At 47.0% G+C, this 22,829-nt stretch overlaps 2 protein-coding genes across 6 annotated transcripts in view; one reads left to right on the top strand and one right to left on the bottom strand.

Moving 5' to 3' along the window:
• The window catches only part of LOC310792550 (protein arginine N-methyltransferase 8-B), a gene marked incomplete at its 5' end in the record, with an annotated part of 44,907 nt that extends 28,760 nt beyond the window's left edge, over positions 1 to 16,147 (bottom strand). The window contains 3 exons of one of the 4 annotated variants that reach the window (XM_083654243.1): positions 5,887 to 6,042; positions 6,751 to 6,990; positions 16,073 to 16,147. In XM_083654243.1, the coding sequence (XP_083510369.1) occupies positions 5,887 to 6,042; positions 6,751 to 6,990; positions 16,073 to 16,147 (471 nt within the window). The remainder of the gene's footprint in view (positions 1 to 5,886; positions 6,043 to 6,750; positions 6,991 to 16,072) is intronic. The other 3 variants (XM_083654244.1, XM_083654245.1, XM_083654246.1) reach the window with 3 other exon arrangements.
• On the top strand, positions 605 to 2,410 carry LOC310792552 (lysozyme g-like). Of its 2 annotated transcripts, none has more exons than XM_083654249.1 (5): positions 605 to 628; positions 775 to 858; positions 1,395 to 1,597; positions 1,761 to 1,905; positions 2,188 to 2,410. In XM_083654249.1, exons 1-5 carry the CDS (start codon positions 625 to 627, stop codon positions 2,301 to 2,303), a joined length of 552 nt encoding a protein of 183 aa, XP_083510375.1. In that variant the 5' UTR covers positions 605 to 624; the 3' UTR covers positions 2,304 to 2,410. The 2 variants fall into 2 exon arrangements, with proteins under 2 accessions (XP_083510375.1, XP_083510374.1); XM_083654248.1 differs by having other exon boundaries at positions 2,166 to 2,410.
• Positions 16,148 to 22,829: the final 6,682 nt, after the last annotated feature.

The raw sequence follows: 22,829 nt of genomic DNA, 5'->3' as shown, positions 1-22,829 counted from the left end.
TAGATGCATAGACACATGTCACTGATGACTTCTAGCCTACATTTTACAGTTCATCTTGAACATCTTGATACAGTTCACAACGCTAGGATAAGGCCTCGCTGTCACAGGCTATGTGTTAATCAAAACATGCAGAAGTGCATGTGCCCTGCTTTATTGTCATAACAATCAACTTCTTTAATAATAACTGCATTCATAGTTACAGTTCATCTCTCTCCCAGTCACAGGTCAAAATACCGTAACCTCATGTCATCACATTGCCCTGTGTACAGGGCCATCGTAACAGAATAACTTATGTAATCTCTGATCTGTGCACTATAAACGTGGATGACTCACTGTTCCATTTTATGTAAGCCTTATGTAACAATATTTACATTGTTCAGCATTGTTCTGTAGGCGCTCGGGACTTCCTGTCCCCTGGCCAGAGTTATTTCCCTGCTGGAGCCTGATTTCTGGGAAACCCAAGTGCTGCATTGGAGCCTGAGCTCGGATTTGATTGGCTGTCCCTGAACGTGGGTGCCCCCACCCCACCCACTACACTAAAGCAATATAAGCAGCATGGGTGGAGAGACCCACCACAGCTGAAGCCTTTTTGCTTCAGGTACACTGACAGGGGGAAAAAACAAGATGGGTGAGCTTTGTTCTGATTATGTGAAACTGTTGCATTTAATATAGTTTTTAAAACTCTGTCTTCTCTACTGGAGGGGCCAGGCCGCAACTAATAATTTAGCCTACATGATTGCATATAAATGCTGTGTCTGTATTCTGTTTTTTCAGCCTCTAAGTATGGAGATATCAGTAGAGTTAAAACAACTGGTGCAAAAATGAAAACAGCAGGAGCTGAGGGACTAACATACTCTGGTGAGTCTCTCATAACACCGATCATGATGAGCAGGGTGACATGAGCAGGGACACTTCCAGGAAGATGCAGTTTTTTATGATATTTTTGTAGCGATCCTGGATCTGGATGCATAAGACAGCACGGTGAGCCTCGGCCAACGGGGTTGTCTCTTTGGTCGACTGGTCTAACGTGTTGGGCTTGTGATCCAGAGGCCCTGGTTTCGCTGCCAGCCCGAGCCTGTGCTGTTACAATATAATGAATGTGATTTGTGCTTTAATTAACATGTTGAAGTATGTCGTTGTTTTGTTTATTGTGGACATCTTGGTTCTTTTACTGGATACTTTTTTGTCTGCTCCTGAGTAATCTGTGCTATCCTTGAAAGGTTTATTAGGTTTATGGGTGCACTGCACAAACCGTGGGACGATCATTAAGATCAAAGCAGCCATGCGCTGAGAAAGAACCGAAAGAACCGACCAAAGAGACTCTTCCCTAAAGAGATGCTATCTTCACTCTGACCTAAAGAGATGTTTAACTTCACTCTGTCCTTGCAACGCAGGAGAGGCGGCATCTCATGAAATGGCGAAAAGAGATCTGCACTACATAAACCAGCACAGGGACAACATCAGGAGCGCCGCCCGCAGCGAGGGGGTGGAACCCGCCGTCGTGGCCGGCATCATCTCCAGAGAGACCCGCGGGGGCCGGGGGGCGGGGTACAGCGGCGGCTATGGTGACCACGGAAACGGCTACGGGCTGATGCAGGTGGGCTGATGCGGGTGGGCTGATGCGGGTGGGCTGATGCGGGTGGGCTGATGCAGGTGGGCTGATGTCCGTCTGTGCCCATAGGCTGGGGGGCACACACACTCCCCGCCACCACCACCCATAATAACCCTTGACCTTGTCTTCCTCTTCCCGGCCTCCGCAGGTTGACAAGCGCTATCACGAGGTGGACAAGTCTAACGGACCGGCCAGCGTGGAGCACCTCCGCCAAGGCATCCGCATTTTTAAAGGCTCCTACGACGACATCGATCGAGCTCATGGTAACTGGAGCCAGGATCAGAAGCTGAAAGGTACGGATGATCTTCACCAGTCTGAAGAGTTCTGATCTTCATGGGGATCGTATCAAACCTGTCGGCACCAAGTTTAATTTTACAGTGTCAAAAGGTTGCAACAATAAAATGTGGTTTCAGTCAGTATACAAATATCAAAAAGTTTTGGTTTGGCTGTTAAAAAAATCGTATATGATACCCAAATGTATGCAACCATGTACCTGCTGAAGAACATGAAATAGTTTGAAATAATAGAACAAATTCTTCTCTCCCTGCTTCAGGGGCGTTTGCTGCCTACAACAGGGGTGCAGGCAACGTGGAGTCCTATGGGGCAATGGACAAGAACACTGAATCAGGAGACTACGCCAATGATGTGGCTGCCAGGGCTCAGTACTATAAACAACAAGGGTTATGAGTAGGGCTGATTGATTATGGCAAAGAAAAATCATAATCACGATTTTTTTTGGACTGATATTAAGCTCACGATTATTTAACGCGATTACTCATTGAAAATCGTGCATTTAATGAATCGAGTACTGATACTAGATCAACTAATCATCAGCACACACCTTATGGGTTTACAGTCAATAGAATTATGGGATTTGTACTTTGATTGTCCGTATTCCTTATCATGATTTGAATGTCCATGTATCTTGTATTTGGTTGATTGTGTGCCAAATTAAACATTTGTGATGATTTATTTGTGATGATTTATTTATTTGAACATCTGTGGACTAAGATATGGACCAGAGTTCAAAACATTAAAGTGGCCCATTGACTTGTTTTCAGTGAGTTCAAAACATTATTGGGTTTATCGTTGCTTCAATGATTTTTATTGAAGGACAGATGCATGGCAAACATGAGCAATCAACATTATTTCTTTCCTTCAGTTTTTATTTTTTTGACAGACGCCCTGTGTGTGTGTGTGTGTGTGTGTGTGTGTGTGTGTGAGTGAGTGTGTGCGCCTTCCTGCTCTACTTTCACATAGGTTGATTTGGCACACAGGGTCACAGAGTCAGACACACAGGGGTCACAGGGTCAGACACACAGGGGTCACAGAGTCAGACACACAGGGGTCACAGAGTCAGGCACACAGGGGTCACAGGGTCAGGCAGTTTGTTTTCCCTCCGGCTTGTCTTATTAAGCAGCAGCAGCCAGAGAGAGAGAGGCGGAAAGAGAACTGGAGGAGAGCGGACCCCTGTGGTACCTGCAAGAAACACCTGTGGTACCTGCAAGAAACACCTGTGGTACCTGCAAGAAACACCTGTGGTACCTGCAAGAAACACCTGTGGTACCTGCATGAAACACCTGTGGTACCTGCAAGAAACACCTGTGGTACCTGCATGAAACACCTGTGGTACCTGCATGAAACACCTGTGGTACCTGCATGAAACACCTGTGGTACCTGCAAGAAACACCTGTGGTACCTGCATGAAACACCTGTGGTACCTGCATGAAACACCTGTGGTACCTGCATGAAACACCTGTGGTACCTGCAAGAAACACCTGTGGTACCTGCATGAAACACCTGTGGTACCTGCATGAAACACCTGTGGTACCTGCAAGAAACACCTGTGGTACCTGCATGAAACACCTGTGGTACCTGCATGAAACACCTGTGGTACCTGCATGAAACACCTGTGCTACCTGCAAGAAACACCTGTGTTACCTGCATGAAACACCTGTGCTACCTGCATGAAACACCTGTGTTACCTGCATGAAACACCTGTGCTACCTGCATGAAACACCTGTGCTACCTGCATGAAACACCTGTGGTACCTGCATGAAACACCTGTGGTACCTGCAAGAAACACCTGTGGTACCTGCAAGAAACACCTGTGCTACCTGCAAGAAACACCTGTGGTACCTGCAAGAAACACCTGTGCTACCTGCAAGAAACACCTGTGCTACCTGCAAGAAACACCTGTGCTACCTGCAAGAAATAAATAAATAATAAACATCCTAACAGCCGCCCTCGAAGTTGCCTCGAGCAAAACATCTGTTCCCCTCCGCATCCAGAATGATGTGTAACACGTCATTCACATACAGAAGAGCCTGGAATACACTGCCGAGCTCTATCTGGACCCCAGTCTCATTCGTGACTGTTAGATGCGTGCTGCAGGAGGCGTATTGCCTCATGGCCTGACGAGGCCTGTTGCTACGCTGAAAATTAAATCGTGACAGACATTTCAACACCACACAAGCTGGGCCTGGCTGATACAAGCATAGCAGTTTGTTCCAGTGTCCCCTAAACACAAAACAGTTTGCATTTCATCATTTAAACAATTTGTGGGCCCCTAGTCTCAATCGTGACTGCTGTTAGATGCGTGATACAGGAAGCGTATTGCGTCATGGGCTGATGAGGTCTCTTGCTACGCTGAAAATGAAATCGTGAAAAACATTACAAAAGCCTACATACTGGTTAAACTGATATGATTAAAAGCGGAAGTGCACTACACACGCAGTTGAATTTAGCCATTTTGTACAAAAGGGATAAACACAGACAAATGAGGAAGTGCCCCAAATACACCCATCTGATTTTGGCATTTTCTACAAAGTTAGAAGCCACGCCCCTTTGATGACGAGGTATCCTAGACACGCCCACCTGGATTTGATGTTTTTATCAAAGAATGCGGGGGTACATATCCTATTTAACTACTTCTGTCACCGCAGCCGTCCCTGCAGAGTGACTCACAGTGACTGACGCTCCTCTCTAGAGACAGAGCAAGGACAGCTTTCCAACTTTGTCTGGGTCGCGCCACTATCCCGCAGCTGTAAAATTGGAAATGAGTCGGTCTGGAGAAGGGCAAAAAAAAAACTATATGAAGGAAGCAGCTATGGATGCCTGGGGAGGAGTACTGGTTGCCTAATAACAAATATTGTAAAGTACAGTAAATGCAATAAATCAGGGCTTATTGATTTGATAGCCGAAGGATATCAGATTTAGACACACTAGCACCAGAAAGGACTTGTATTGGTAGTATTCTGCTCTGTTTGAGAGATTTGGCCCAGAGCCAGATGTTTTTCACCTCCGAGCACCCCATCGTTCATGTGGAGATTTCAGCAGCGGCTGTGATAAAGGTGTGCGGCGTCTGCTCCAGCCTTCACAATAAGAGCCTGACGAGTTAAAGGCGGATGGATGAAAAGTCATGACCCCACTTACATGAATGAAACACACTGCCAGATGGACAGATAGCCGGGAAACGAATGGGAGGTGAAACGGGAAATGAAATGATAATGACGTTAAAGTCATTTGGATAACAATTAAATAGTGTGACGTGACTGACATCGATGTGTGAATTTCTTTCCAAAGCCTTTGCCTTTCCATCAAGGCAAATATCACACACACACACACACACACACACACACACCCCCAACACCCCCCCCCCCACACACACACACACACACACACACACACACACACACACACACACACACACACACACACCCATACACACACACACCCAACACCCCCCCCACACACACACACCCACACACACACACACACCCACACACACACACACACACACACACACACACACACACACACACACGCAGAGAGCTCTCAAATTGCAAGGATGTGGCCTGTCAACCTGCCTGAGAGGTGACACACCTTTATCATCTGCCTGTCAGACAAAGATAGACCTCCAAGATTAGGGAGTCTGACAGGAACACTGCAAAATTCATGTAAAAGAAAGCCAGGCACACACACACGCCCGCACACGTGCACACACACACACACACACACACACACACACACACACACACACACACGTGCATGATGCGCGCACATGCACACACACACACACACAGACAGACACACACACAGACACACACACACACACACACACACACGTGCATGATGCGCGCACATGCACACACACGCACACACACACACGCCCACACACGCACACAGAGGGTCTGTGCGAGCCGAGCAGCTTGTCAGGCTAGGCTCCACAGCACAGTGATTTGATCCTGATGGTTCAGCATGATGAGGCTTACCCCATACACGTGCTTTGCCCCGGCCTTGGCTGCAAACATGGACAGGATCCCAGTCCCGCTCCCCACATCCAGCACGATTTTGTCCTTGAAGACGTGCTTGTTGTGATACATGGAGTTCCTGTAGGTGAGCGTCCTCACTTCATCCTTCAGCATCTCCTGTTTTGACCACATGACAAATAGCTCATGTCAGTTAGATGGTGGCATGCTTTACCCACGAGGAGAATGTACATTTGTTGTCTGTGAATTAAAGATGGAATGTGCTCCCTCTGTGTTTAGGATTCTAGGGTAGTGGCAAATATCAGACAAGCCCCTTTCCAATCCCCGTAATCTTACTCTATTCCAACTCAGACATATGACCTTACATTTCAAACCATATTGGTGTTACTGAATGAGCCCCATCATGAGCCTCAGGCTCTCGTCGTCTCTCTCTCTCCCTGTCTGTCTGTCTGTCTGTCTGTCTCGCCCTGTGCATGTATGTCTGTGTGAAGCATATTCACAAAGCAGAAATGATTTAAAAAGAAATCACCTGACCTACTTTCCAAAAATACACAAACAAGAAGAACAAAAGCCATTGCACAGGTCTCACTTGGAACTTGCTCTTTATAGAAGTCGCTATACAAGTCTCTCAGGTGTTCTCTGTTTCTCCACTGTGCAACGCAGCTGATCTCTAAGAATAAAGGTAACTACGTAGAAAGATATAGCCTATTGATGTGAATAGTGTAAAGATTAGATATCCTTGGTATCACTGAGTTAGTGGGACATATTGACTCGTGCATCTATCTATCTGTCCATGACAAAACTAGACAGAGAAGTTAGTTCTGTTTCTTTTTGGTTCTTATTAAGATGGGGACACATCGGTCGTACCTCATGGATGCCAAAGTGGGCGTAAGAGTCGAAGTAGTAGTCCCGGGACGTCATCTCCTCTGGATTCAGGAATTTGGCCATCTTACCCCGCCCGGGACAGCTAGGCAGGCTGGCGGCGTGGGGTGTGTGTGGCGGGTGTGGAGACCGCGGGCCATGGTGCATGGACGGCAGAGGCTTGGGCAGCGGGGTGGGCTGCGCCGACTGGGACGGGATTATCCGGATTGGCTGCGGCTGAGGTTGCTAGAAAGAGAGAGAGAGAGAGAGAGAGTGGGAAAGAAAGAAAGAAAGAAAGAAAGAAAGAAAGAAAGAAAGAAAGAAAGAAAGAAAGAAAGAAAGAAAGAAAGAAAGAAAGAACTGAATTATGGCAGAGGCCAATGGGTTTTTTCCGGGTTACAGTCCAAATGTCCTTTGGAGGGACAGACACAAGCTTCCCTGCAACCTAATGCATCAATGATGTCAGAGGGGGCGGGGCCAAGCAGTTTGCATTCACCTCACGGACAGTGACTGGTTTAGATTAGCCCTTATTATTTTCTCCTCTCATGCCTCACAGCTCCAAACCCATGGAGAGTGAAAAGGGTGACAGATACCAGGGCAGACACAAAACCACTCAGAAATCATTCACTTAAGTGCCCCCACTTTGGGATCAGAAAGGTGACTGTCACCTAAAGGTGACTAATTTGCAGGTATGCTGAAGATAATCTGTCAGGCTGCTATCCCATGGAGCCGCTGGTGGGTCACCATTCCAACATGCTACGCTTACTGAAGGAAGTCTGTCTGTCTGTCTGTCTGTCTGTCAGCAGGATGCAGAAGGCAAGCAGCCTGCACAATGCTCTGAGTATCATTTGTTAGCCTTGCACGCGCGCGCGCGCGCGTGTGTGTGTGTGTGTGTGTGTGTGTGTGTGAGAGAGAGAGAGAGAGAGAGAGAGAGAGAGAGAGAGGACCAGTATCCCAGTACAAGAGATATGTCATACTGCTGCCATCCATTCTCATTCAGGTGGTTAAATAATTGACAAAGTGGACAAAAATAGGTGGTGTCTTTAGTCGAGCGATAGCGATGCCGATGCTTCCATATTACAACAGCCTTGTCAATATTGTATCCGGGAGAATGAAAAATGAAAAGGCTCACATGACTCGGCCGGGGCAGATGAAGAAGCTATAACTAAAGATCAGGCAGGAAAATTCCTGTTTTAAGCTCGCCTCCTGTATGTGGTTCAAATGTGGGGCCCTTAAGCCCCTGTAGAACCACAGCCAAATCCCACAAAAGCACCAGGGTCCTGGATACAGGGAGGTCCCTGCGGGCCCCCCTCATAAAAGCAAGCACCAGATCATTCTGGCCGACGGTTTTACCTACAAAGCCCAAATGGCCAGCCAAGAAGGCCGCCAGGTAGATCTTTAATGTGGAAAAGGCTCTGCCCTCGTCAATTATGTTCTGAAGAAAAAACCACAATGGCTTTCTCAGAACAGAGATATGGATTGTGACCCTCTTTTTGGCACCAATTTTGGAACATTTTGGAAGAGCTTCCACCCGTGACCATATAAGGTTCTGGTGGAAGGAGCCCTTTGGGGGGAGTTCTAGCCACTCAGGGGCCAGGCCCAGAGAGCCAGGCTCTCTGGATATGGGTGGAACACCGTCCCCCCACACTGAGACAGCAGGTCGCTGTGTGTCGGGAGTCTCCACGCCAGGGCGCACAGCATCTGATACATTTCTGCCAGCAAGTGCATTGCTGGCCACAGCGGGGCTATCAGAATGAGTGTGTGCCTGAACTCTCTTACTCTGAACAGAGTGGGAGGAATCAGCCACAGTGGGGAGGAAAATAGTGCTTCTGTCTAGGGCCCAGAGAGGATCTGGTCTCCCATTGTGAGAACCTCACGATCCTTATGATAAATACAACCTCATGGTTACAGATGAAGTCATTCTCTAAAGTTTTTGTTGCACATAGACCTAGAGGACTTACTTTTGGACTCTGAGTTCTGTCAGTGGCATTGATTTTCCCTTGTTTGAGAGAATGGATTCTTCTCGTGTATCTTCTGCTGCTATCTCCTGCCCGGGTATTGATGTCTTTAAGATGCTCATCATTTGGAATGAAATGTGAAGTCAAGTGTGTGAAGCAAGTGCCGTCTGCACAAAGAGCCATCTTGATTCACACACAGTATTCGCACCCAGGGTGGCCTATGGGTTAGTTGGATATCTGGTGTTCACTTTACAGAGCTGCAACATGCACACATGGATAAAAAAAAACGAATGTGTTAAAATGGTGTGGACTTTGTAAAATATCGATCAGGAAATAACTGTAATCTCCATTTTGGTTTGTTGTACTGTAAGCACACAATCGTTTGTTACTCTGTCCCTAGATGTTTTGCTTTGGCAACCCGGTCTCACCCCACTGTGTAGAAATAACACGGGTTCCCACTGCAATGTGTATGCCAAAGTCAAGTAACACGGGTTCCCACTGCACTGTGTACGCCAAAGTCAAATAACACGGGTTCCCACTGCACTGTGTACGCCAAAGTCAAATAACACGGGTTCCCACTGCACTGTGTACGCCAAAGTCAAATAACACGGGTTCCCACTGCACTGTGTACGCCAAAGTCAAATAACACGGGTTCCCACTGCACTGTGTACGCCAAAGTCAAATAACACGGGTTCCCACTGCACTGTGTACGCCAAAGTCAAGTAACACGGGTTCCCACTGCACTGTGTACGCTAAAGTCAAATAACACGGGTTCCCACTGCACTGTGTACGCCAAAGTCAAATAACACAGGTTCCCACTGCAATGTGTACGCCAAAGTCAAATAACATGGTTATTCCCACTGCACTGTGTACGCCAAAGTCAAATAACACAGGTTCCCACTGCAATGTGTACGCCAAAGTCAAATAACACGGGTTCCCACTGCACTGTGTACGCCAAAGTCAAATAACACAGGTTCCCACTGCAATGTGTACGCCAAAGTCAAATAACACGGGTTCCCACTGCACTGTGTACGCCAAAGTCAAATAACACGGGTTCCCACTGCAATGTGTACGCCAAAGTCACATTTTATGTGCAGTTGCTGCTGAGACCAGTGTGCTCAGTCCAGCCACCACAAGCCACAACCATCACAAGCCATCGGCGGCGTCGACAGAGGCTGATCGCAAAAGGGGCCGCGGCTGTCAGGGGATAGTACTCGTGGCATGAGGCCGTTTCCTGGTTCAAAACGGTGCCGGTTTCCTGGTTATGTTTAGGGAAATAAAACAGCCTGGTTATGGTTGGGTTATGATTTGGGTGGGGGTTAAAACTGGGTTAAAAAAGGGGACATGACAGGTCTCGAACTGACGCTCTCAGTTGAGAGTCAGGTACGCGGCGTATCAACTGCTTGCAATTGGAACATTTGGCATATTAACTGCACGTAATTTGAAAGTGGAAAGTTGTGTTATTTGTATGCAGATTGAAGAGAATGGGCTGGCTTTGAATATCGGTAAAGGCTACAAATGGGGAGTATAATTCACTTGACGTGCAACAGCAGAGAGCTGGAGAATATTGAGAGAAATCTATTTTTGGATCATAGCCTTCCGTTGGATCAGAGCTTTCGTATCTTTCTGTTTGGTCACGTTCAGACGGTTTTGATGATGTTCTACTGTAGATCTCATGCTTTATGGATCTTCATAAGGGAGTCACCATGACAAAGAATACTGCTGAACCTCCTCTCCTCAGATGCAAGACGTGATGTTACCTGGAGAGGAAATGCCCCATACAGTGCATGGGATATCTTCTCTGCATGCCAAAGGAGGACATGTGATAGTATGCTAATCGTTTGAATTATCAAGGGGAATTAAGCTGGCTGAATATGTAATTTCACTAGTACATTTCTTAATTCCCGTAATGGAAGCCATCACCTGGAAATGCCATGAAAATGTCCGTTTGAGTTATTGGTGAAAAGTCAGACGTGGCCAAGTCCCAGCTACACTCCAGTGTAAACGCTGCAGATGAAGTGAGGGCACCTGCTGCCAATATGCCAGGATTGAATAAAAACCAGCTGACTCCGAGACAAGGATCAACAAGTCAATAATTACAAGACGGGTCCAGGGAAGAGACGACTGTGTGGATGCTGAGTTGATTCCAAAAGTTGCAGAAAGCCGAAAGAAAACTGCTGGCTGCCGTGAAGAGGCAGATTAGAGGAGAGATTTGGGGTTTGGCTGCTGTGTCAGGAGGAGAGAGCAGCTGCAGCAAATGTTAACCGATAGGCCCGTGACACTGGGAGACCGTGGCAAGTGTCCTTGCCGTTGACCCATGAGGCGGATAAACACATTCAGAGTTCTATTTCTGACTGAACACTAATCTATACTAAGGTGAGCCTTGTTATGTGAGAAGGACATTCTTCTTTAGTCTGTCTGTTATGTGGTTTGCACCTGTTTCACTGTTGTAGTTGAGGAAGTGGGTAGGCTTCTACAAAGACGATTAAGATATACTGTCACCCTTTAAATTAGTGGTAATTTCAATAACTAACCATCTTTACTATGGCCGTTGAAAGCAGCTAATATACTCTGTATTCCCTTTACAACAGCACAGTCCAGTCCGAGGCTTTTCTGGAAGACATGACAGTCCTATGGTACTATACTTCTAATTTGATTCTGTAATGCTGATGGTAATTCAGTTTGAATTAAGGATTTAGTGTTTCATGTCCTAACAAAAAAGTAGCTGAAAAAGATGGTATTTGTGACTTATAATGACCTAGTGTAGGGAGGGCACAATCTGAATTCATAATTCCATGTTGCACAAGAATCCTCTAAAGGAGGGCTTCTCAAACGCCGGACCACAGTCTGGATCCGGGCTAAACTACAAATCAATCAGGACCGGACCTCACCGCCGGCTGCACAGTAGATCGCGGATTTTTCTAGTTTAACTTGAGCGGATAACATTTTGGTACTTTGGTTGCCTGGCAACAAACAACACATTAGCGCTCCACTTTGTTTCCGACACTTTTCTTTCAAAGCGAGGCGGTTTGTGATTGCTTTCCTGCAGCAAATGTTCCCCACATTCAGAAGGTGCTCAGCTCACCACGTTTGGTTGCACAAATCCATATATTAATGTGAATCTGGATTTTCCACAATAAACATTGTTAAAAACTCCTACAGCAGCAGTTTGACCAGTGCACAAGGCATAGGCAAACATCCCCCCACTGATTCAAGGCACTCTGCTGTAGTATTGAATGTGTGTAATTAAAGTGATGTTTAAATTATATTATGGACAAGTTATGGACATTAATTTGTGTCGGTGCGTTTTACTGGCATTGTTCCGGACCTTTGAACATGTGTCAAATTCATAAGTGGACCAATAAAGAAGTTTGAGTACCCCTGCAAGTCAAGAAAGAGAAGCACTTTGGTCTCCTGCCATCATGGCACTTACTGTAGGCACTTCCAATAATACTGTCAATATCCCCACACAGCAGAGAGCAGAGGAAGCAAGGCTCCATCACACAGCAGAGAGCAGAGGAAAGCAAGGCTTCATCAATCACACAGCAGAGAGCAGAGGAAGCAAGGCTCCATCACACAGCAGAGAGCAGAGGAAGCAAGGCTCCATCACACAGCAGAGAGTAGAGGAAGCAAGGCTTCATCACAGCAGAGAGCGGAGGAAGCAAGGCTCCATCACACAGCAGAGAGCAGAGGAAGCAAGGCTTCATCACACAGCAGAGAGCAGAGGAAGCAAGGCTTCATCAATCACACAGCAGAGAGCAGAGGAAGCAAGGCTTCATCAATCACACAGCAGAGAGCAGAGGAAGCAAGGCTTCATCACAGCAGAGAGCAGAGGAAGCAAGGCTTCATCACACAGCAGAGAGCAGAGGAAACAAGGCTTCGTCACACAGCAGAGAGCAGAGGAAGCAAGGCTTCATCACACAGCAGAGAGCAGAGGAAGCAAGGCTTCATCACACAGCAGAGAGCAGAGGAAGCAAGGCTTCATCAATCACACAGCAGAGAGCAGAGGAAGCAAGGCTTCATCACACAGCAGAGAGCAGAGGAAGCAAGGCTTCATCACACAGCAGAGAGCAGAGGAAACAAGGCTCCATCACACAGCAGAGAGCAGAGGAAGCAAGGCTTCATCACACAGCAGAGATCAGAGGAAGCAAGGCTTCATCACACAGCAGAGAGCAGAGGAAGCAAGGCTTCATCAATCACACAGCAGAGAGCAGAGGAAGCAAGGCTTCATCACAGCAGAGAGCAGAGGAAGCAAGGCTTCATCACACAGCAGAGAGCAGAGGAAGCAAGGCTTCATCACACAGCAGAGAGCAGAGGAAGCAAGGCTTCATCACACAGCAGAGAGCAGAGGAAGCAAGGCTTCATCAATCACACAGCAGAGAGCAGAGGAAGCAAGGCTTCATCACACAGCAGAGAGCAGAGGAAGCAAGGATTCATCACACAGCAGAGAGCGGAGGAAACAAGGCTCCATCACACAGCAGAGAGCAGAGGAAGCAAGGCTTCATCACACAGCAGAGAGCAGAGGAAGCAAGGCTTCATCACACAGCAGAGAGCAGAGGAAGCAAGGCTTCATCACACAGCAGAGAGCAGAGGAAGCAAGGCTTCATCAATCACACAGCAGAGAGCAGAGGAAGCAAGGCTTCATCACACAGCAGAGAGCAGAGGAAGCAAGGCTTCATCACACAGCAGAGAGCGGAGGAAACAAGGCTCCATCACACAGCAGAGAGCAGAGGAAGCAAGGCTTCATCACACAGCAGAGAGCAGAGGAAGCAAGGCTTCATCACACAGCAGAGAGCAGAGGAAGCAAGGCTTCATCACACAGCAGAGAGCGGAGGAAACAAGGCTCCATCACACAGCAGAGAGCAGAGGAAGCAAGCCTTCATCACACAGCAGAGAGCAGAGGAAGCAAGGCTTCATCACACAGCAGAGAGCAGAGGAAACAAGGCTTCATCACACAGCAGAGAGCGGAGGAAACAAGGCTCCATCACACAGCAGAGAGTAGAGGAAGCAAGGCTTCATCACACAGCAGAGAGCAGAGGAAGCAAGGCTTCATCAATCACACAGCAGAGAGCAGAGGAAGCAAGGCTTCATCACAGCAGAGAGCGAAGGAAGCAAGGCTTCATCACACAGCAGAGAGCAGAGGAAGCAAGGCTTCATCACACAGCAGAGAGCAGAGGAAGCAAGGCTTCATCAATCACACAGCAGAGAGCGGAGGAAGCAAGGCTTCATCACACAGCAGAGAGCGGAGGAAACAAGGCTCCATCACACAGCAGAGAGCAGAGGAAGCAAGGCTTCATCACACAGCAGAGAGCAGAGGAAGCAAGGCTTCATCACACAGCAGAGAGCAGAGGAAGCAAGCCTTCATCACACAGCAGAGAGCAGAGGAAGCAAGGCTTCATCACACAGCAGAGAGCAGAGGAAACAAGGCTTCATCACACAGCAGAGAGCGGAGGAAACAAGGCTCCATCACACAGCAGAGAGTAGAGGAAGCAAGGCTCCATCCAAAGGTCTCTCAAAATGGATCAGGTGCCTGCTGCCCTCACACTTAAAGAGTCATGAGGAAGTGTTAGTGACTGAGGAGGGCTCCTTCCCTGAATAGACTAGCTTTTGAGGGAACTATTGAATAATGTATGGTGGAGCGGCATGCAGTACAGGCTGCCTCTTAACTTCACAGCGCATCGCAATGCTGTAAGCAACGAGCCTTTCCTCCAGATAAATCAGCAGAGATCCGATCTCTGCTGATCTGTCTGGAGCGAGTCGCTCAGTAAACCACACAGATCATGTTGTGCTGCCTCCTCTGGATGTATATCCCAAATACCAGCTAGATCTATGTGCTTGCCTTTAATGTAGAGCAGGGCCTCCAGCTTTTTTTTCATGTAAAGTCTCAAAATGCATTAGAACACATTTGATATAAGTCAGTGATTCTCAAAGTTTTCATATCAAGGATCCCAATTTAGTCCACATTTAGAGCCACATGTAACCTGTGTTGTGTTGGCAGCACTGGCAGCAAGGGATTTGATGCACCGACCTCCCGCTCCCATATCTATCTATCTATCTATCTATCTATCTATCTATCTATCTATCTATCTATATATATGTGTATATATATATACCGTATATATATACCGTATATATATACAGTATATATATATATATATATATACATGTATATATATATATATAAAGGAAGCTAGGGCTCTGTCTGTCTGTTTGTCTGTCCCACTGATGACATCATCAGGCTATAGTTCAGTGATGATGTGATCAGTGATGTCATGAATAAATGATCTCTAATTGTGTTAATGCCTTGAAGTTGAACAAGTTGAACAATGAAGCTGAACAATTCATCAATCTTCTGGGAACCCCCTCATGGGCCCCTGGTGGTCCCCAGACACCACATTGAGAACCACTGACTTGAGCAAGGCAAACGTCCCCCCCCCCCCCCCAAAAAAACAAACTAACAAACTAACAAAACAGAGAGAGAGAGAGAGAGAGAGAGAGAGAGAGAGAGAGAGAGAGAGAGAGAGAGAGAGAGAGAGAGAGAGAGAGAGAGAGCGAGAGAGAGAGAAACAAAACAGAGAGAGAGAGAGAGAGAGAGAGAGAGAGAGAGAGAGAGAGAGAGAGAGAGAGAGAGAGAGAGAGAGAGAGAGAGAGAGCGCGAGAGCGATAGAGCAGCGCTCTCAGTTTTCTTCCGCAAGGTGCTGCAGTACCTTGGACAGCGCCGCAGCAACACGGCTCCGTCCCGTCCGGCCACAGAATGATCAGGAGTAGGCTGCTAAACCACGGCTTCTCCAACTTTTTATATGTCAAGACCAACAAATACATTCGATGAGATATTGTCTGACAGAACTGTTATTGTTGGATAGGATTTATTCTGGTGTTAATGCTGCGGATGGGGAGGGAGGTCTAAATTAATAGTCGTTCCCATCCTCTCTGTCTGTTCTATGTTCTTCTAATGAAATTAATATTGAAATGATGCTGCTCCTCGTTTATCTGGGGAAATTCCTTCACAAGACTTGTGAGCCACAAGGTCAGACAGAATGACAGATGATTGTCACACATGCATCCAGAGAGACAGACAACTACAAAGGCTACAACGCACGAAATGATATATTTCAAGTGCACTCGATGCTGGAAATAGCTACTTGTCTGGCGCCCGCCCCGCGCAAAATGACAGTTTTCTCGAAGGTAAATGCAGCCTTGGAGAGAGAGAGAGAGATTAGTCTACTCAAGATTGCAGCCTGGCTATCCCGCATTCAGTCCGAGGCAACTTCTCACGGAGGGTCCGGAGCGGCGGGACCCTTTTTAGGAAACCACAGAAGCACCGCTCGCATGTTAATTAGTGAGGGGAAATCAAAGGTTATTTCTCACACACTTACCTCACTGCTCTCAGATTCCGCCATTTTTCTCCTGAGGAGCATGCAGCGGGAGGAGTGCTTAATTCCCATAAGAGCCAGCAAAAATGTGCTTTCACTCGACAGGCGTAAAGAGGATGCGTGGATGATGCGCCTGTGCTGGTTGTTGTTAGGCTTTTTCACTTGTTTGTCAATGAAGAATTTTCATTTCCATCCCAAAATGCGCTGCTCTTTGGACATTCTAAGACTGGCAAATGACACAAAACTACAAAAAGTCCCAGGAGAAGAGTGAGCGGCGCTGCTGTGGGAAAGTGTTGTGGACTCCATGGTGCGAAAGTTTGCAGCCCCCCAGTTGGCTTTTCCTGGACAGCATGAGGCGAAAAGTCCTCATTTGGCATCAGTGGAGGGGGTAAAAGGTATGCCAGGTATCCCGTATCTCAGCGAGCTGGGGATGTGTCAAAAGGCTTGCAGCACTAGGAGAAGGAGCAGATTGATTTTTTTTAATCAGTGTGATTGATTCATCCACCGCAACATTGTTTCTAAAAATAGCTCTCGCAGGTTGTCAGCCGATACCTCAGAGGGGAAAGCGTGCCGCGCAAAGCTGATTTGTGCAGCATCCTTGGAGACTCCCAGTCCCAAAACAGATTTTTTTTTTTAACACGATGTTACAACGTTAACTCCATCCGTTCCGGATCACGTTCTTGCTTGATTTAATCTCTCCTCAAGTTCAAGTTCATTGTAGTACCAGCCTACTCTGTCTGAATCGAGAGCACGTACCGAGGATGATCTCTCTCTCTCTCTCTCTCTCTCTCTCTCTCTCTCTCTCTCTCTCTCTCTCTCTCTCTCTCTCTCTCTCTCTCTCTCTCTCTCTCTCTCTCTCTCTCTCTCTCTCTCTCTCTCTCTCTCTCTCTCTCTCTCTCTCTCTCTCTCTCTCTCTCTCTCTCTCTCTCTCTCTCTCTCTCTCTGTCACAGTGTGAAGGAAGTGACCCGCGCAGTCCTCTAGTCTCAGCGTCCGAAAGGGCAACAGCAGGTGCTGGCTGCTGTTTGCACCACGCCTGTTATATGCTTCATCACCACCTGCTCTGCTCACTCTGATTCTGTCAGAGATGGAGCAGGCTACCATCCATCCCCCTCGTGTAGCAGGCTCCACACACACGCACGCACGCCCCCCCTTCCCCCCCCCCCCACACACACACTTTCCTTTGCCTTGTATGACAAGCTTCTCCTATCAGCTGTCAGACATGAATAAGTGCATCACCTGTGATAATGAAATCTTCTCATTAATCAGTATGGCCTTCAGCACTCGTAATTCCTATTAAGCAGACTGTATTATTATTACTGCCATTATTGCATTGTTTTTGCAATCATTGTAATTTCAACACCTCTGTATAATGAGTTTGTGCTGTGGGCAGTCCTACTTTCCCCCTTCTCTCTCTCTCTCTCTTGCTACAGTGGTGTCTCACTGTTTTTCCATTCTCTGTGTAACTGCCATGTTAGTTACTGTAGTAGACTTTCACTCTTGCATTGCAGTCTATTTTCAGAAGAGGACATCCTTCTCCACTCACCCCCTTGTTACTGTACTGTACATTATTCAACAGAGAGTGTGCTCTCACCAGGCACCGGCATGCATGACAACATACTGTACTGTACGTAGGCTATATTTGGCTGCTGGTCGCTGCCGACATTGGGTACTGTCACACACAGACACACCCATTGCATACTGTATGTGTGTGGCACATGAACCATAATGCACACTGCAGTGTGCATGTAAACAGGAAGGTATACATTGCATTAAACTGATTAAAGCATAAATGGTAAATGGACTGGATTTATATGGCACTTTTGAAAGACTGATGACCGCTCAAAGCGCCTTATGTTTACGTTCATCCATTCACGCTAACACTCCAACCCCTTCTCACTCAATACGGACGTTGGAGGCGACGGCTAGTCACAAGTCAAGTGACCACTAGTCACATGATGACCCTGTTTCATCAGACATCGAGGTTGCAGGCGAGGCGACCACTGGAGGTCACTGCCAGATGGCCTCCAACGGTCACCTCGCGCACGTAATGACGTCATTGGCGCCCTAGGGAGAAGGGCCGGGAGTGGCGTACCCGTAGTGTTCCTGACTTCCAACTTTCTTGTCATGAGAGAGCCCCAACCAAGTTGTTTTACTTGCCTAAACTCAACAAAGTTTTTTACTTGCCTAAACCCAATCAATTGTTTTTCTCACCTAAACCTAACCAGTGAGGCGAGCCGTGGCTCCGGGGACACATTACCAGCCCAAATCGGGCTAGTAGCCACAAAAGAAGAAGAGATCATGTTCAAGACAACACACTGTGTTGTCTTGAACATGTTATTGTGTGTGTTGAACACACACAATATATACCTGCTGCACGCAGGCAGGCATGAAAAATGGGCTCGTCGCTTAATCATTCACCTGAAGGTCATTATTTCCAGTAATCACCGGCTCACTATACATTATCCCGCTTAGAACATGGCCTACAACTAAATCATTCAATAATCTGACAAAAATAATTATTCAAATAGATTTTTTAATAGCGTTTTCGACAAAGCGGTTTCATTCGTAATTGGCACACAAGACACCACAGCTGCAACTGGTTGGCCTAATTAGTAGTGTCTGCAGACAAAATGCTCTTATCAACTGATTAATCCAGGTGTGGCAGAGCAGCGGTCGGTTGTCGAGAAATAATGACCGGTGAATCTTGTTGATTGACCAATCAGAATCGAGTATTCAAGAGAGCCGTGTTCTAAATATATATATATACACACACACACACACACATACATGATTTTTCAGGATGACACTAATTGTGATATGTATTTATCTAACTACAAAGCTAAGGAACACAGTGATATGCGTCATTGAATTGATATGTCCAATCAATAGCGGTAGGATCCAGAAGCAAAACAAGAGGGAATTGGGCTCACTGTCATTGCAGACTCCTTTTTTCCATGCTGCTGGGAGTGTGTTTGACACATACCCCCCCCCCCCCCCACTGCGCACGCATACGCGCACGCGCATACACACACACACACACACACACACACACACACACACACACACACACACACACACACACACACACACACACCACTCTCTATCCCTCGCTCTCCCCAGCAGACAGCTTAGTCATCTTACTGTCACAAAGTCAATACTAATCACTTAATAACTTCACAAATTTGTCTCCCTCTCCCCCGCTGCTGCTTTTTGTTCTCCACATTCAATCATTCCCAATGCATCAGTTGTGGGCGCAGTCATTATTGCCGTCATTATGGTCAGAAAACAGTGGTCATCAAACAGTTGGAGACCGTGTCTCCAGCAGCTTTTAGTCACAGTTTACTTGGGAGGAACATCGTTACTCACTGGTTTTAATTGCACTGCTGCTGTTCCCTGGAAATGAAAGATGCCATTTTGTGACAAAGCTGAAGAGCTGTTGTGAGTACAGTTAATGGAACGGAGCCGTGATGTTGCATGCTGCCAACTGATCTGCAGATGATATGGCTGCTGGAAGTATTTCCATCTCATGAAGTGTGCGGCCACACTTTGGGCGCCGGAATCTATGCCAATCAAGTGGAAGAGCAATGGCGGGGGGGGGGGGGGGGACGCGGCTGTATTAGTCATTTGTAAGGTTGACCGTGACTGCTCTTCATTTACGGCTGTCCGTACAGTGCAACAGTCTCTCTGTGACGCTGTTGAAAAGAATCCTTCAACATTACCAAGATTACTACCTGGGCATCCGGGTAGTGCAGTTTTAGATTCTCTGCCTACTGTACCAACATGAGGGTCGCAGGTTCAAGTCCCTGTGTTGTTACCGCCGGCTTGGTCGAGCGTCCATAGTACAGGCATAATTGGCCATGGCTGCGGGTGGGAAGCCAGATTGGGAGTATGTGTCCTCCTGGTCAGTGCACTATAGTGCCTCCTCTGGGCAGTTGTCGTTCCTGTTTGGGGGGGAGGGAAACTGAAGGGAATAGCATGATCCTCCCACGTGTTACGTCCTGCCGGTGAAGCTCCTCACTGTCAGGTGAAGAGAGGCGGCTGGCGACTGCACGTTTCAGAGGAAGCATGGGCTACTTTACAACTCTCCCCAGATCGGCAGAGGGGGTGGAGCAATGACCAGGACAGCCTATCAGGGGGAATTGGCCAAGTACGAATAAAAAAAAAATTGATAAAAAAAAAAAAGGTTGTTTACCTGTCAGCTGTAGGCTACAGTACCGCCGCACCGCACAGCATTGCCACAGCAGCTGCTCATTTGCTCTCAAAATAACTATCTTCTCACTGTAATTTCACAGACACCTCAGCCAACCTAGAGGGAACTTCTCTCTTGAATCCATTTAACTGTTTGTTTTGTGTGACAGCCTGTCCCGCTGCATCCTCATGTCCCGTGGAAGACAGATATGAAAGAGCTCTGAAGAGTTTCTTCACATCACTGCCTATTTTCAACATTTCCCAACCCTTTTCAGCTGCTGGTTATCATAGGCCGTTTCCTGTCATCCAGTTATATTTAGCATTCGGCCTTCTCCCCACCTTATGCCGTAGATTTGATTTGATTTGATTTGAGACTTAAATGCGAACAGCTTGCCATACACCTCCCCCATAATTTCCCCAAAGGAAGGTACATGCGCGCACAACATTCTGTTTTAAAGCATCCTAACACTCTTAGGTCTTACAATGGGAGGCAAGCATGTAATAACGTAATAATGTAATGTACATTGTACAATGTAATAATCAGCATCCAAACAGCAGACTCCACACCATCTCTCCTCACGCGCTCCTCTCATGTAAGCGCAATCCTAAATGTGCATGTTAATCAAGCTAGTATTATGGCTTGCCACACATATGGGCTTTTGGCAGAGTGACAAGACCGGTGTGGTGGAGTTGGAGAGGGATTCAACACAAACGCATACACACAGAAACACACAGTAGCACACACACACACACACACACACACACACACACACACACACACTACCCAACACGCATATGAATCCTTATTCAGTCAGACTGTGTCTTTGGGGAGTGGGCTCACTGTGTGACAGGTACCCAGGTGGTTCATTGGCCATAGGAAGGCAGACAAGCCTGGGACCTCATTACTGCTACTCATCGTCGTGTTGTTTTCCACCATCAGGTCCAAGAACTCACGATAGGCTCTGCTGCTGATGGATTTCCTTCCACAATAAATCAATCTTCTCTCCCTGACAGTTTGCAGATCTAGCCATATTCCCTCCCTCCTCTTCCCCTCAAGAAACACTGATAAAGAGACGAAGCAACAGTGGACCTCATAGCTGCTTATTAAAATGTGCTTCACCTGAATTGATAATAACCACAATGCCGGCTGCCCCTCTGTCAGAGATGTTACGGTAACTTCATGGTAAATGCCCACTCACTAAAAGGCTGTTGGTGAGTGGCATCGGCGGAGGTCCAAAATGCGTGACTCAGTACTAGTAGCCAATGAATAGCCAGGAAGGAAGCTCGCGCTACTTTTGAACGCTAAAATAAAGCTGATCATGTACAATTTGATTCTTTAAACGTCCGACCCTTTCAAAGTACATGACACAAACTGTCCATTTTGCTGCAACTCGACAGCGCTGCTTAACTCATTGATACCTGATGCAGCATTTGCGTGTATATCCCTCACGCGGTTCGCGGTCTTAAAGGGATACACACACAAATCCTGCATCAGGTATCAATGGGTTAATCCAGAACCTTACTTCCAGGGACTCTTGAGAGTAAAAAAAACTGGTCCATTGGAGTGAATGGAGATGTTGCGACTCTTCTATAAACACGGCTCTGGCTGTTGCCATTTTGAGCATGGTAGCCGCACTGTTGCAGGTTTTGTGTTGTGTGTTGATTAGCCCCACAGTGTTGTGAGATGAGGCCAAGGCTGAGAACGGATGTAGCTGTCATTCACTCTTACCCCGACACACATGCTGTGATCAGATGATTGACAGATCAAGGTCGTCTTGCAGGTCTGATTAAGCTCGCCCTGTGTGTTGCAGCGAGGTGTTGCGTGATGCGAGGTTGTTCGTAGCTGTGCTGTTAGATCGCCTGCAGGCGCAGATTGGCGACAGCCCAATGACAGATTGGCTTCTAAGGGTAAACTCGGCATGTGGGTGTGTTTGCGTTGGCATTGAATTGTCACGTTTGGGGTGCACAGCTGACAGTGTTTGCCGCAGGAAGTTGAAGCATGACGCGGTCCTGCACGGACTCTCTGCAGCTCTAGTTGATCTCAGGCCAGAATCGTTTATTTGCGAACACTAATTGACAAGGATAATTAATGAAGCCGCCTAAGACTATTAAACTGGGGGCCCATGTTAGTTTGTGTGTCTACGTGTGGCTGCACTATAATAATAATAATAACAACAGGGTCAGAAATTAGAGACCCATTCATCCATCTAACAGACTCTGAAAATTGCAATTTGACCACAGAGTTCATATGCGTCACACACACACACCCACTGCTGATGAGGACGGAGATCAAATCAATGCGACACACCAAGGCAGCACCATAAGGAAGTGATAACCACATCCGTGGCTCCAGAGAGAATTCACTTGATTATTGCTGGAAGCACCGCCGACCCCAAGTTGTATGCTGGTGTATTTTTATATTCTTATGCACAAAACTTGGCAAAATGTGTGTGTGGGCCTATCACACTTTCACAGAATTGTGCTCACAGAAGACATGTTATTTCAAAGACAAAGACCTGTGTTTCGCGCTCGTTATCTGCTGCTTTGTGGAACACTCTGTGGGAT

The sequence above is a fragment of the Poromitra crassiceps genome (assembly GCF_964638095.1).
Source record: "Poromitra crassiceps genome assembly, chromosome: 18".
In the NCBI taxonomy this organism is placed as follows: Eukaryota; Metazoa; Chordata; class Actinopteri; order Beryciformes; family Melamphaidae; genus Poromitra; species Poromitra crassiceps.
The sequence above is the reverse complement of the archived record's forward strand: the minus strand, read 5'-3'. Positions and strand labels throughout refer to the sequence as shown.